This window comes from Notolepis coatsorum, assembly GCF_963971535.1.
Source record: "Notolepis coatsorum genome assembly, chromosome: 19".
NCBI classification, from domain to species: Eukaryota; Metazoa; Chordata; class Actinopteri; order Aulopiformes; family Paralepididae; genus Notolepis; species Notolepis coatsorum.
The window spans coordinates 11124670-11140461 of NC_140183.1; the positions used below are offsets into that span (position 1 = coordinate 11124670).

General features: G+C 49.3%; 1 protein-coding gene across 1 annotated transcript in view; it reads left to right on the top strand.

The window, feature by feature from the left end:
- The window catches only part of LOC311245933 (protein MTSS 1-like), a gene marked incomplete at its 3' end in the record, with an annotated part of 19422 nt that extends 4499 nt beyond the window's left edge, over nucleotides 1-14923 (top strand). Inside the window, exons 2-5 of the mRNA XM_084335957.1 lie at nucleotides 713-889; nucleotides 10052-10211; nucleotides 12617-12922; nucleotides 14403-14923. Of these exons, the coding sequence (XP_084192083.1) occupies nucleotides 713-889; nucleotides 10052-10211; nucleotides 12617-12922; nucleotides 14403-14923 (1164 nt within the window). The remainder of the gene's footprint in view (nucleotides 1-712; nucleotides 890-10051; nucleotides 10212-12616; nucleotides 12923-14402) is intronic.
- Nucleotides 14924-15792: the final 869 nt, after the last annotated feature.

The window sequence follows — 15792 nt, forward strand, 5'->3', positions numbered from 1 at the left end:
GAGCACTGGAAGTCAAAATATCTCTCTCTTTCCTTCTCTCTGACTCTCTTCATCTCTCTCTCTCCCCTCCCCCTCTCTCTCTGTCTCTCTCTCTCCACCCCCCTCTCTCTCTCTATCTCTCTCTCCTGCTTCTCTATCTCCCTCTCTCTCCCCCCTCTCTCCCTATCTCTCTCTATATCCCTCTCTCTGCCTCTGTCTGTCTCTCTCTCTCTCTCTCTATCTCTATATATATCTCTCCCTATCTCCATCCGCCCTCTCTCTATACCCCACCCTCTCTCTCTCCCTCCCTCCATCTTTCTCTCTCCCCCCTCTCTCCATCTCCCCATCTCTATCTCTCACATCCATCTCTCTATCCCCCTCTCTCTCTCCCTCCCCCTCTATTTATCTCCCTCTCTCCCCATCTATCTCCCCCATCCATCTCTCTCCCCCTCTCTCCCTCTCTCCCTCTCTCTCTCTCTCCCCCCATCTATCTCTCCCCCTCTCTTCTCCCCCCTCTCTCCCTCTCTCTCTCTCCCCCCTCTCTCTCTCTCTCCCCCCCCCCCTCTCTCTCCCTCCCCTCCCCCTCTCTCTCTGTCTCTGTCTCTCTCTCTGTCTCTCTCTCTCTGTCTCTCTCTCTCTCCGCCCTATCCCCCTACCCCCCCCCTCTCTCCCCCTCTACATGAGATGCCTGGATAATAACTAGTGTGCCCCCCCCCCCCCCCCCCCCCCACAGGACTGGGCCAAGCCGGGGCCCTATGACCAGCCCATGATTAACACACTGAGGAGGAGGAAGGAGAAGGAGGCGCCCCCTGCTGGCAGCACCGCCCCTCCCTCTGTGGCCTGCAGCACCTCCCCCGCCCCCCCGCCCAGCCTGCCCCCTGCTCAGACCGCAGCAGCAGCACCTCCTCACGTGAGTCTCTACTGTCACTCATCCATTCACACGCACTTTGACCCCGACGGTCTGGTCATCTGACTTCATCCAGGGTGTCCAGCTAAATACCAATGCTACTCACTCCATCATCCATCCATCATTCATCCATCCATCCTCTCATCCATCCATGCACTCATCCATCCATCCACTCATCCATCCATCCACTCATCCATCCACTCATCCATCCATCTACACATCCATCCATCCATTCACTCATCAATCCATCCATCATCCATCCATCTACGCATCCATCCATCATCCATCCATTCACTCATCCATCCATTCACTCATCCATCCATCCTCTCATCAATTCATCCATCCATTCACTCATCCATCCATTCATTCATCCATCTATTCATACATCCATATACTTATCCATCCACTCATCCATATATCCACTCATGCATCCATCCTCTCATCTATCCATCCATCCTTCTACTCATATACGCATACATTCAACCACTCATCCATCCATCCACTCATCCATCTACTCATCATACATCTATCCATCCATCCATCCATCCACTCATACATCTATCCTATCATCCATCCATCCTCATACATCATCCATCCACTCGTCCATCCATCCACTCATCCATATATGTGACCAGGTATAGACATTGGGTCCTTTAGATACATCTTCAAAAAAGTTTTACATGATATGAAAGTACAGATTCATACCTACAAAATAAGCCATCACTTGAAAATGTTGGTGGGATACTTTCAAGCTATGTCCTATGAATCATGGTGATATCACAAAACGTATTCAGAGATAAAGGGCCTTCGAGAGAGAGAAGCGGGCAATTCGCTTACAATGTAAAACAACTACAACTACCCAGAATTCATTGTAATCCATGGCCCCCCTCTCTCTAGAGCAATTAACGTTAGGTTATGACTATAACCAAGTTCTGTTAGTTAGGGCGATGCTTGGCTTCGCCTTCTGCACTATCTCGCGTACGTGCACGCGTACTGAATAAACCACAAATGTACCTCTAATACCAGTATTAGTCTGACCACACCCCTCATCAGCTTACCTTCATAAGCAGGTGTGTGGTCACCTGCTCTCCTCCTTCCCAAGCTTTCACCACAAGGTGAGGTCAAGGGCTGCAGCGGCCGTCCGAAGCCAAGCATCGCCCTAACTAACAGAACTTGGTTATAGTCATAACCTAACGTTCTGTATCGTTAGGGCTCAGCTTGGCTTCGCCTTCTGCACAAGGGAGGCCAAGCGGAGCCACTTGGCTGACAAATACACCCCGCTGACAGCCCCCCAAAACCATCAGAACAGGGAGGGCCGAGCCCCCCCCACCCCCCCTAATGGAGGGTATCCCCCCTATTAGAGGCTTCACGGGAAGGCGACGGACCCGACCGTGCGAAGAGCTCTCAAGCAACTTAACGCACAGGGTGAGCAGACCGTGGCTTGACCCCACGACTACACACACGCACAACCCGCATGCCACCCGGGAACGAACGGAGGAACAACCTCGTTACTGCCCCCAGAATCACGGGGTCAAGGGCAAACCCAACCCCGTGGCAAGGCCGTAGCAGCGGAGCGCGAAGGAAGACCCAGACCCACCAAAGGGACTGGACCCCCGGAATGGGGGCCCGGAGAAGTCCATGATGCCAGCATCAAGACCCCACCAGGGGGGCACCTAGTGACCCCGCCCCTCACATCGCCAGCGTATTCGGACAAAGGCCCCTCAGCCGAGCGGGCCCTGTCCCCCTCAACAGCACACCGCCCGGAACACAAGCCCTGCAACAGGCAGACAGCATGGTCATAACACACAAGAGTTAACCAACGGAACAGGCAGTGCACCGGGGAAGACCAGGCAACAGGCTGTCAACCCAAGCCTGGAACAACTGCGGACGAGGCAGGCGCCAGAAAGGACAGCCGAAACAGCCGCCCCGGCGGAAGGGGCGTATGCTGGCGTTGTCGCATAACCAAGCTTTCAACAGCACGTCAGGAGCGGGATCCGTAGACCACACGGCCCCTGACAGCTGCCCACAGAAAAGCCCATACGATCGGCAGACGTCATGAACGTGCAGGGGCACCCTCAACCGGAGAACCGGGAGTTGACACTGCAGCAACACACCAGAGAACCAACCACCCAGGCATCACCCCATGCAACGGTTGGTCCCATAACCCCTCAGGAAAACCCCGAAACGCACCGGCGGTACCACCGCAGCCCGCGTTCCGGTTCCCAACAGGGCCATCCCGGGCCTACAGGTCAACGGGCATCACCCCGGACCGGGCCCGGCGATACGGGGAGCACAGGATCCCAAAGGAGGTTAACCCCACCCAACAGGCTCCTCAGCGCCAAAACGCAAGAGAAGAGCGTAATATGGAAGACCAGCCCCCAGCACCCCGCACTCGGTACCAACAAGGGGTCCCATAACGCACAACCCTGTGACACCCGGATCGACCTAGCATTTTTCCCCCCGAAAAAACCCTAAGTCCCTCAGGGTACCAGAACAGCAGATCTGCATCCCCAGCGGACAACGGGTGCACTGATCTGGACCAGCGCGACCAGAACCAGTCCCGTGCCCTAACCACGCCGACCTGCCAACCCCAGGAGAAGGGGCAGATATGCGCGTCTGATCCCAACATAAAAAGAAGGCGCCACCCAGACGTGTCGGTATGAACCGCGTCCGGCGGCCCACCCCTAGGGCGTGAGACCCTTCCCATATGCCCAGACCCATTCCGTCATCATCCCCTGACATGAACGGGAACCCATCGACAACACACAGGATGTCGGAAGAGGAAAAACCCCCATCCCAATTGCTCCATAAAAACGCTGTTTCACCAAAGCAAACGAGGCGCGCCAGTCAGCAACGGCCAAAGCACATCCTGAGCCAGCACTATGTGTGCGTTTGGACATACCCACATCAACAATAGGCCGGCTAGACCACCATATTGAATCCCCAAGACGCCCAGGGAAACGACAAGAGGGGCGAGATGCAATCAACTCCATGAATGAACATTCAACTCTTTATAAAATAAAGAAAAGGCATCACATGTATGACCTAACTGCACAGCTGGGAGTAAAAAACCCTGTGTTTTCACATGATTTTAATCCAGTCACTCCTCTTAATCAGAGTGTAAGACCAGATTCCCCCAGAAACACCTTCCCACATGAGACCACGGTCAAGAAAAAGATATGTAAACTGTGAGACACGTGACCAACAGACTCAAGTTTGACACAAAAACGAGCGCAGCAGGTTAAGTCCTGCGCTCTACCCTCGACATCTTTACGACACCAGCTCATGGAAGGCGTCGCCATAGCAACAACGCTATAACGGGCGGGGAAAACCCACCGGATCCTGTCATAACAGGAGTCGGTAGAATACCCCTCCCCCCCCCCCCCTCCCCCGCCAAGCACTGGCTTGGCCCTGACTGGCTCAGCAGGAGGGTCAACAACCTCTAAACCAATCAAGTGGGTAAAGGAGGGGTTTATCCGACACCCCCTCCCGAAAAACACACCTTCTATCCCTACACACAGAAAACAACCGTAGCCATTTTGAAAACCTCTGGTAGAACAAAACACATATAGCATAAGCTAATACAATGTTAGCTACCCACAAAGTGTAAAAGGGTTTACAACAAAAAACACAAGTCGCCTGTGCGTGAATCCCATACCCGCAGCCTAAGCTATAGGAAGACGTTGAACGAGAGTAATGGCTAGGCCATGAAAAGTGTGTACGAGCATTACTGCAACTAACAACACAGCGTTGTGAACACATACTTAGTTAAAGCAATGGAATATCACCAGTTCTAATTGCATGTGGAGCATCAAGCTAATAGAACCTATTACCGAGTGTAAGTTGCAGACCTTGCTTAAAAACTCGTAACACAACACAACTCATTCCCCCAACGTAACAGGGTAGATTCATAAAACACAACCCCACCACATGATTTGTATTGAAGAAACACACAGTTTGTTCGGCCAACCACAGTCCCCCTTATATCAGGGAACTTTTTTATTAAATAAATAATATGTGATCAAGGCACAAAATCATAGGGGGGCCGGGGAGGGTGTAGAGGAGGGGACACAGAGGGGGAAAAGTCACTCAGCGGCGCCTGCCACCTCGCGCCGCTCGAGTCTGGCCACCCCGGGGAGCCCCGGAGGGACGGTAGTTTACAGTCTGCTGGACACGACGTTCCCTACCGTCTCCTCCGGTCTGGGATGGGCCGGCGGTGGCTGAAGCGTCGCCTCGTCTCCTAGCCCTCTTGGCAGGGCCAGCAGCGGCGGCGGGAGCAGTGGTAGCGGCGACGGAGACAGCTCGACGTCGCGGAAGCCTTCTGCCCCCACCGGCAAGGACGGGAGGCGGAAAATGGGGTTGGAGGATGGATCTCTCCTCTGCCATCTCTCTGCATGTTGAGGTCATCAATAGCAGGGCCTTCCCGAACAGGCCAGCGTCGGAGAGGTCGGCCGTCAGAAGAGGGGCTCTCTTCTTCTCAGGTACACGAGCCTGCTCCAGCCAAAGGTGACGCTGGCCCAGGGTGGCCAGGGCGCGCACTTTACCCATGGCTATGGCTAGCACCTGGGAGAGGTGCAGCACAGCTCCCGCAGCCTGGGTGATCTGATCGCACCTCACCTCGTTCAGATCCGCGCCGCCCGTCATTATCCCCGATACAAATCTAGCCAGGTGGGCGATGTTAGAAGCCGCAGCCAGCGACTGTGTACCGGCGATAAATGACTGGTCACCCCAATAAGCCAATCGCCTAGCCGACCTCCCCTGGAGGACCGGCTTGCATAGGGGCTCCCACACCATATCCGGACAGAGGAGCGCGGCCATCGGATTGTCAAGCCGAGGTACGCCCTCCCCCATACCTTTGACCAACCCCGACACCCGCGTAACTGGTACGTAGGCGGGAGTCAGTCCCATGATGTTGGAGACCGCCTGGCCCCGACGAACATAGGCCCCCATCGATGGGAAAAATGGGTAGACAACGTCCACCCCTCTCACCGGGGGACGCTGCCAGGGATGGCCTATGAGGTCATCAGGGACAGGAGCAGGCAATGGCTGCGGCAGCGGCACACCGTTTGCAGCGGCGGCTACCGCCATGAGCTCGGGAAACAAGGCCCGCAGTTCCCCCTGCGGACCCTCCTCCACCGACCCCGCATCCCTCGCATACAGCAGGCTGCGACTGGTCAAGGAGCCACAATCCGATGCGGCCGACAGTAGGGCATCCTGTTGATGAGGCCAAGGTGGTTCCCCGACATCCTCGAACAAGGCGCCCCGTGGAGCCATTTCCCCCCACCCCGGGGTCTCCGGAGGAGGGATACTCTCCTCCACGGGACCATCATACAAGAACCCGTCCGCCTCCTCCATGAAGTCTTCAGTTTCCATCAGAAATCCAGAGTCGGACGCGGCCTCGCTGGTCTCCAGCAATTCCCCAAACCCAGGCCGTTCGCGTCTGCACGCCACCATGTGACGACGTGAGCGAGCAGACGCAAAAAGTTTTCGTCGCAAATCCCCTGGCTCTAAGACAATCCCCCGTTCATCAACGGGCGATTCCCCAGAAACAGAGGAACCAGAGTCGAGATCAGGCCATCGCCGGAGCGACGGCTCCGAACCCTCGGCTCGTCGGTGAGGAAAACTATCCACCGGCAGTCTCCCGGGCTGGGTCGGCAACCACGAGAGTGGCAACAGCCCAGCACCGGAACGCACGACGGAGGCGGGAATGGAGAATCGGTGGTGAAGAGTAGGTCTAGCGGGTCTACTCTCCGCGGAATACATTATGACCCAAACCTTTTTCTTATATAAACAAGTGAGAGAAGAAAAAGGTTAGGCACAATGTAAACCTAGTCACAACTCTTTTCAACTTATCAACGACACGTCAAGTGGGGTACTACCGAGGCACTTCCTTGTGGTGAAAGCGAGAAGGAGGAGAGCAGGTGACCACACACCTGCTTATGAAGGTAAGCTGATGAGGGGTGTGGTCAGACTAATACTGGTATTAGAGGTACATTTGTGGTTTATTCAGTACGCGTGCACGTACGCGAGATAGTGCAGAAGGCGAAGCCAAGCTGAGCCCTAACGATACAGAACACCTGGCAGCTTTCCAGTCTGAGGGCCTTTGTTATTACAATGACTGTGTTGTGACCCTGCAAACTGCAACCTACAACACAACACCCAGAGGATAAAGGGAAATAGTCATGATAGTAATTAAAAAATGTGTGTGGTAGTGAAAGGTTAACCTTTTGTAGTGTGGTAGTGAAAAGTTAACCTTCTGTAGTGTGGTAGTGAGAGGTTAACCTGCTGTAGTGTGGTAGTGAGAGGTTAACCTTCGGTAGTGTGGTAGTGAGAGGTTAACCTTCTGTAGTGTGGTAGTGAGAGGTTAACCTTCTGTAGTGTGGTAGTGAGAGGTTAACCTTCTGTAGTGTGGTAGTGAAAGGTTAATCTTCTGTAGTGTGGTAGTGAGAGGTTAACCTTCTGTAGTGTGGTAGTGAGAGATTAACCTTCTGTAGTGTGGTAGTGAAAGTGTTAACCGTATGTAGTATGGTAGTGAAAGGTTAACCTTCTGTAGTGGTAGTGAAATGTTAACCTTCTGTAGTGTGGTAGTGAAAAGTTAACCTTCTGTAGTGGGAGGGGGAATGTGGGTACACTTGTGGAGAAAAGGAACTAAAAAGAATTTATGGCAATGAAAACCTGACTTGTGTACTGTAAAACCCAATAAAAATATTGTTTAAAGAAAAAAACTTGATGATAAACAAGAGAACAGCATCTCATGAACAGTTGAGCTGTTGGTAATTGTTAGTTTTACCTAGGATAGCAAGCAAAATGAGATATTAATCAAGTTTCTGTTGATGCAGCTATCTCATATCGCTTTTGATAGATTTCATCACGGTCCTATTTCGTGATACACGAGCGGTGAACAAACTTGTAATTTTCTTTATCACTCTGGCCGCATTTACAAGTGAATCGTACAAGCTTGTCCATCTCTTTTTCATGGTTTGTGTCATCAACTCCAACAAAGCTCATTATTTATTCGACTTCGTCTGCAAATCCGCTCTCAATGTTCTCAAGCGGTCACTCTCCTCGCCAGGGGTGCAGTCGTGATATCAGAACTGCCTGGACGCCACGTGCACGCGCGCTCCCGCATACATGTTCCCCCGCGTGCACACAGAACAGATGATTATTATGCATAAATAGTAGGAAACATGTTTGTATAGGAAATTACTAGTTTTAATTTAGTTTTTGTAAATATTGCCTTGAAATAGAGAAGCTGAAAAAGGTAGCAGGATGTAGCCTTCAATATATAAAGAAATTATATTGTCAACAGATATGGTTGAAAAACAAACAATGTTTTGAATGTAATTGTAGTTACAATTTCTTTAATTGAATTAACTTAAACTAGAAAAGTAAATACAAACTAAATTAACAATGTAACTTAGTTTACAGAAGGACAGTTTCCTTCTGAAGCACAACTTAATGCCTCATCCTTCCAGTCGGGACCATTTGTCACATAGTGAGAGGTTCCACAGATCAAGCAAACCCCCACAGGGCTTGTATTTTGGTTTTGCACTTCTCGTTCTTTGTTATGTTATTGGTATCCTATTATTATGCAAAGTCTAGGTGATAGATAAGTGCCGGTACTTGGCGCACGGCGCGACGAGTCGAGTGAAAGTTGTGAATGCATTTTTGTGTGCGCGCGTGCACATCCGTGCTCGTACTTCTGCTCAAAAAACTGCTGGGACGGCGTGGTACCGCGTGGGACCACTGCTGCACCACTGCTCCTCGCACACAAGACAGCCTCTGGCACAAGTTCACCCTGTAGCGTAGCCCCTTTCGTGATTGTGATGCACGCCAACAAGGTTTGGCCGAGTGAATCCACAGTCACTTGCTCCTCAATAGGAAACCACCCTATTTTAACTCTGAAGAACTGGTCCGACGCGAAACGTTCGTTATACAAGTATCAGAGAAATTTCAAAGGTACTCACAGTTGCACGAGGGTCTTGGACAGAGAACGGCAATGGTTTGAAAGCTCTGCGTTGCTAATAAACATTTTAAATATTCTTTTATAAACTGGTCAACACAGCTTTATTTCAGGCATTATCACAGCGCAGGCGCATCAGGCAGCTAAAGCCGATTTGAGCATTGTTGACCAGTTTATAAAAAAATATTTAAAATGTTTATTAGCAACGCCAAGCTTTCAAACCATTGTTGTTCTATGTCCAAGACCCTCGTGCAACTGTGAGTACCTTTGAAATTTCTCTGCGATACTTGTATAACGAATGTTTAGCGTCGGACCAGTTCTTCAGAGTTAAAATAGGGTGGTTTCCTATTGAGGAGCAAGTTGGCTTTGTTGGCCTGCATCGCAGTCACGAAAGGGCCTACCAGGTTGCTGTCAGTGAAAACTGCGGGCCAGCCAGCCAGCCAATAACAAAAAAAGCCACCCCCCCCCCCCCCCTCAACTGTAGTCGATTAAATTAATTTATATGACATTACCTGTAGCATTAAATCCAATCTAATGAAATTAGTTCGCTCATAAAATTCTTAACATGTTAAATGTGATTTAATTATAACAGACTGCTGTTCAATGTCGGCCGGGCGACAGAACGGGCCGCGAGAACAGACTCGCGTAAATTATATAGAGAGAGGTGCTTGTCACACTTAGCTTGCTAACGTTAAGATGGAAGTGTAACTTGATGTTACACTATGCATGCTTTTTTCAAACGTTTTCGTTCTCTCCTATGATGAAAGCAGAGCTCTGTGTCTGCTTCAGCACCTCTCGAGTACCGTGTGATGAATGAGCTGTAATGAACGGGCGCTCGCACACACCAGACCACGCCCTTCAGAGGCTCCGCTCCCCTTATTGTAGTCCTTCCCCAATCTACGGGAACACATGCTGTCGGACAATATAACAATAAATAACTCATTTACAAGTTGTATTACGTTTTGCAAATAAGGGAACAGAGAAAGAACATTTCAAAGCAGCAAAAAAATTCAATATTTCTATTTTGACATATTTCTGAAATGCGAGACATATTCGTGATTTCTGAGAAATGTAACTTGCGACGTCACAAGTCTGCTTTGCCGAGTCACATGTCCTCTCATCCATCCATCCATCCATCTACTCATCTGCTTATCCATCCATCTATGCATCAAACCACTCATCTCCCCCCCCTCCCTGTGCAGCAGGCAGTAGAGGAGGTTCATGAGGAGCTGGCCCTGGCTCTGAGCCGAGGTCTGCAGCTCGACACCCAGAGGTCCAGCAGAGACTCCCTGCAGTGTTCCAGTGGATACAGCACCCAGACCCACACCCCCTGCTGCTCAGAGGACACCATACCATCACAAGGTACACACACACACACACACGACACACACACACACACACACACACACACACACACACACACACACACACACACACACACACAGACCCAACACCCCCTGCTGCTCAGAGGACACCATACCATCACAGGGTACACACACACACACACACACACACACACACACACACACAGAGAGGGATTGAGAGAATAAATAAATGTTGATGTTGCCTTCATATTTGGATCAGTGGCGGCTGGTGAATTCTTCTCCAGGGGGGGAGCGCTATACCAAACATTTAGCAAACATGTACAGAGGCACGCATTGGCGAATATTTAAGTAGGTAGAGTACAACTATCACCATTGCCATCAATCAATATATGATTATATGATCACAGTCAGTCAATGCAGCCACGTTTCCAATAGCCCTACACAAACACGCACGCCCAGGTCTCTCTCTCTCTCTCTCTCTCTCTCTCTCTCTCTCTCTCTCTCTCTCTCTCTCTCTCTCTCTCTCTCTCTCTCTCTCTCTCTCTCTCTCTCTCTCTCTCTCTCTCTCTCTCCTCTCTCTCTCTCTCTCTCTCGTATTCAGATCCGTCCAATAATAATCACAGATGTATATCTTGTCATTTTAAACAAGTTACCATTATATTGTCCGGGTGATTATGCCCCCCGAGGCGAAAATTAATTAGTTAGTATCCCTCTCTATCTCTCTCTCTCACACAGACACACACATCCAAGCTATCGTTACAAGACTTACTTACCATCACAAGAGTTGAATGGGCGAGATATTCAGCTGTCCAGTCCACAACAAGCCATTAATCCACTTCTTTTAAATCCACTCAAAAAGAAACTCCAGTAACGTTTTAAACAGTCCATACCGTCGTTAGCTGCATCCAGCTACCAGCGAAGGTAGCAAAATATCCGGACTGCCGGGGAAGGATCCGATCATCCGGAAGGACCCTGCTTGCTTGGTGCACTAGAAAACGCGCTCCGATTCCATCATATTACATCATATTTGAATGCACTGATAGGCGAAATGTATTTGCTAGACCTATTTAATTGGCTGCGATGATACAGCGATACCAGTGCACGCCCACTGTGTGCGCGATATGTCTCGCCCAGTCTACTCTCATATCAGACAGTGACGTCACGTCATGTGAATCACAAAACAATTATTTATATTTGATATATTAACGTTATATTGTGCATTGGAAACACAAACATACTTAAAATGAGTAAATATTATTCATTTTAAACATGTTTATTTTATTTTTAAGGGTCTAAAATTAAAATTAAAATAAAACATTTTCTTCTTCTCCTGCTCTCTTTACCAGGGGGGGCGGCGCCCCTAGTGGCCAGCCGCCACTGGGACCAATATCCCCCTGCAATTTACCCTCCCCCTCCACACACACACACACACCAAGGCCCCTCCATAGCTCTCTCTCCACACACGCCTCTCTCTATCCTCCGTTACGCACCAGCCTATCTGACGGCCCATTCTGCGAGCCACTGGAGTAGATAGAGCAACGATAGGAAATATATAAATAGATGAGTTTGTTAGAGAAAACTAATTTCAATAATCTAACAGTTATGCCTTTATTCTATGGATTATTCTATGCGCACTGCCAGCCAGCCTTTATGCGACAGAGAGATAATCTCCCGATTCAGATACAATTGAACACAAACGGTTCCAAAGATATTTAATGTTTCTCTGCATATTTTCACACCGCCAACAAAGTACTGGGTTCATGTCCGTTCTCTCTGAATGGATTTGGTTGCGAGCCGTCATCTCTGCCTGTCTCCGACACATGAGACTGAAACTACTCAGCCACTCCCCTCCGACAAAACCTATTTTTGTTTCCTCACACATCCTGGGAAATAATACAGCTGCATCTAACAATAATTAACACATTTACAAGTCGTAAAATAGCCAATATCTCCATTTGACCTATTTCTGAATTGTTCTTCAAGTTCAAGTTTGTTTATTATTTGTCACATATAACGTACATGTACTTTACGGTGAAATGCTTGGTTCTGTATGAGCCCCTGAGAGTGTGCGTCATACAGTAAAAAAGTAACATATTGTATAATATACAATATACAATACAATATACAATCTAAAGTACAACCTAAGTACAATCTAAGTACAATGAGTAAAAATCCAGACAATGAGGTACAAAACTTTAAGGTAAGGTGCAAATGCAAATGAGGTATGAATGTAGTGCAAATCTCTTTAATAAATAGATAAATATAATGTAGTGTTAAAGTGTCTAAAGTGAGTGTTAAGGTGAGTGTTTGTTTAAAGTGAGTGTGTGCATGTGGATGTGTGTGCAATGACTGTAGATGATGGGTTGTTACATAGTCATTGAATTGCGCGACATTTTGGCATTTTCTAATCTCTCAATTGACGAATCTCTCTCTCCTCCGCAGTATCAGACTATGACTACTTCTCCATGGCTGGTGACCAGGAGGTGGATCAGCTGCAGTCAGACTTTGACAAGTCTTCTACCGTCCCGCGGAACAGTGACATCAGCCAGTCCTACCGACGCATGTTCCAGGCCAAGCGCCCGGCCTCCACCGCAGGCCTGCCCAGCACGCAGGGCCCCTACCCTGGGCAGGGGAACTACCCCGGAGGGCCCTACCCCACCACCCCCATCCACACTGGAGCTTACCCTGCGACCCCCATCCACACTGGAGCTTACCCTGTGACCCCCAGTTATCCCTCCACTCCTACAGGTGACTGCTCTGCTTTATGTATTTATTAGATTGTCTTTTATGTATTTTTGTAATTATGTTTTGTTATTGAATATAGATTATTGAGGGTTTTAATTTTAAACTGTGTGGGTATCAATCAGGAAAGACTGTCTGGTTTTAAACTGTGTAGGTATCAAACAGGAGGAAAGACTGTCAGCTGTTAAACTGTGTGGGTATCAAACAGGAGGAAAGACTGTCAGCTGTTAAACTGTGTGGGTATCAAACAGGAAGAAAGACTGTCAGCTGTTAAACTTTGTGGGTATCAAACAGAAGACAGACTGTCAGGTTTTAAACTGTGTGGGTATCAAACAGAACTGTCAGGTTTTAAACTGTGGGTATCAAACAGGAAGAAAGACTGTCAGGTTTTAAACTGTTTAAAGTTATTATTATTATTATTATTATTATTATTATTTATTATTATTATTATTATTATTATTATTATTATTATTATTATTATTATTATTATTATTAACTTATGAATAAATAAAAACATGTATTCATTAACACATTCGGGGCCAATGGGATGCGTCTAATAAATCTCTAGAGGACCGGCAAATGTAAACAGACGTGGGGCTGTTTGTAGAGCTAAATCTATACTTTATAGTATTGCTATCTGTCCATTCTCATTGTCACTTGAGACCATAAACCGTCCCTTCAAAATGGCTTAAAGAAAAAAAAAATCATCAATACGTTCTCATTTTATAGCGCCGTGAATATAAGCGTTATACGGGATTTGGTCTAGTATATTTCCTGGAAGGCGAGATAAAGGGCTAATAGCTACTACCGTTATATCCAATGGCATTTCTGTTATACATATGCTACAGTTAAAACTCAAACTGCATATGATCGGCACGATGCTCAAGCATGTATGCATGAAAGGGGGGTCGTTTCTGATTATTGATTACCAATAACCGCGTTAGCCTCATTAGCCTCATAGGCCGAACGCCTGGATGGCTATCAAAACGAGGCCCGATCGGGATGTACTTTACGTGAAAAAGATCTTACCGTGGTCCGGTGGGATCGCCCCGAGCATTCCCCCGTTATCGATCGCCATCTGGTAGATCGATATGTCCATTGGCTGATGATAAATCCCCTTATTGCATAGTGAAATCTGCGATCCAAAACGTAATCCAAGCTACCGGCTGCACATCCAGAATACAGCTAACTGAAAACCGTTCAGCCACAGGGCACACTCCATTATCGCGACAGCGCCCCTAAGAGGATCTGGCCGGTAATGCACGTTGGCGAATTCAAAGAGTAGGGTACATCTGCAGTGCCGCTCGGCGACCTTGAATAGGTTATTAAAATGGAATAAAAGCTAAAACAACTTGCCACGGATATATCCGTGCTGCTGTCCACAACGGGTGGAATCGAATCACGGAGATATCCGTGCTTGGGCGGGATTGTGTTAATGAATACATTTTAGAAATAAAGGTCCTTATTCTTGTCTTTATTATCCCAGGCTCTTCCTATCCAGGCCAGGGGGGTTACTCTGGTTCCTACCCTGGATCCTACGCTGCCGGCCAGGGTCCGCTCAGCGTCACCCCCGGCACGGCCACCATCCGCCGGACGCCCTCCACCAAGCCCTCCGCCCGGCGCTCGGGCTCTCTCGGAGGGACCGGTCCCATCCCCATCCGGACCCCTGTCGTCCCGGTGCAGATCCCCACCGTCCCCCACCTGCCAGCAGGGATCAACGGGAGTAGGAGTGCAGAGGAGGTAGCAGGGGGAGGAGGAGGAGGAGGAGGAGGAGGAGGAGAGGAGGAGGAGGAGGTGGCCGTTCTCCCCGTGGCGTCCTGGAGTGGCCAGGCGTCGACCAACCCCCCCACTGTCACCCCCCGGAGCGGAGGAGGCCAGGAGGAGGGGGGAGAGGAGAGGGAGGAGGGGGGCGAGGAGGGGGAGGGCAACATGCTCATGGCGATCCGCCAGGGGGTGAAGCTGAAGAGGACTCTCACCAACGACCGCTCCGCGCCACGCATCCCCTGATGATGTCATCACACGGCGCCACGCGGCAAATGACATAAGTGACCTCATTGAACAGCGCCAGAATTCACTTGGGGAGGGGGGGGGGGGGGGGGGATTTCACAGCAAAGGACGCAGGAAGAAATGTAGTTCAGTGGAGCCGACATTACTTCCTCTGCCGACATGACAAACACATCCATCTACCGCCTGGAGGTTCTGTGACCTTTGAACCCTCCTGGATTGGACCCAGTGCATCTGCCCCGTATAACCTCTGGAGGTTCTGTGACCTTTGAACCCTCCTGGATTGGACCCAGTGCATCTGCCCCGTATTAACCTCTGGAGGTTCTGTGACATTTGAACCCTCCTGAATTGGACCCAGTGCACCTGTCTTGTATAACGTCGTCACTACTATCATCTACTGCTGTCCATCGGTTTACAGCAGATCCAGTAGTGTGTTACTTACTGACCCTGTGGTCTGAGTTCTGGACGGGTTCTGAGTGAACCAGAGAGCGAACAGGGTCTTGAAACCAAAAGGTTTTAATCCAGACCACAACATGCAGACAGACGGTTTAATCCAGACCACAACATGCAGACAGACGGTTTAATCCAGACCACAACATGCAGACAGACGGGGTTTAATCCAGACCACAACATGCAGACAGAGGGGTTTAATCCAGACCACAACATGCAGACAGACTGGTTTAATCCAGACCACAACATGCATGAACATGATTTCCTGCTTCTAACACAAAGTCACCCTTTGTCTAAAGCTTCCGGGTTCAATCAGAACCCGGCCAGAACTCCCACCACAGGACTACTGGACAGTATTTCATACAATTTAATGTCCGCAAATCCAAACTATACTTTTAAATTGCATGCTGCTGGGTCAGTAC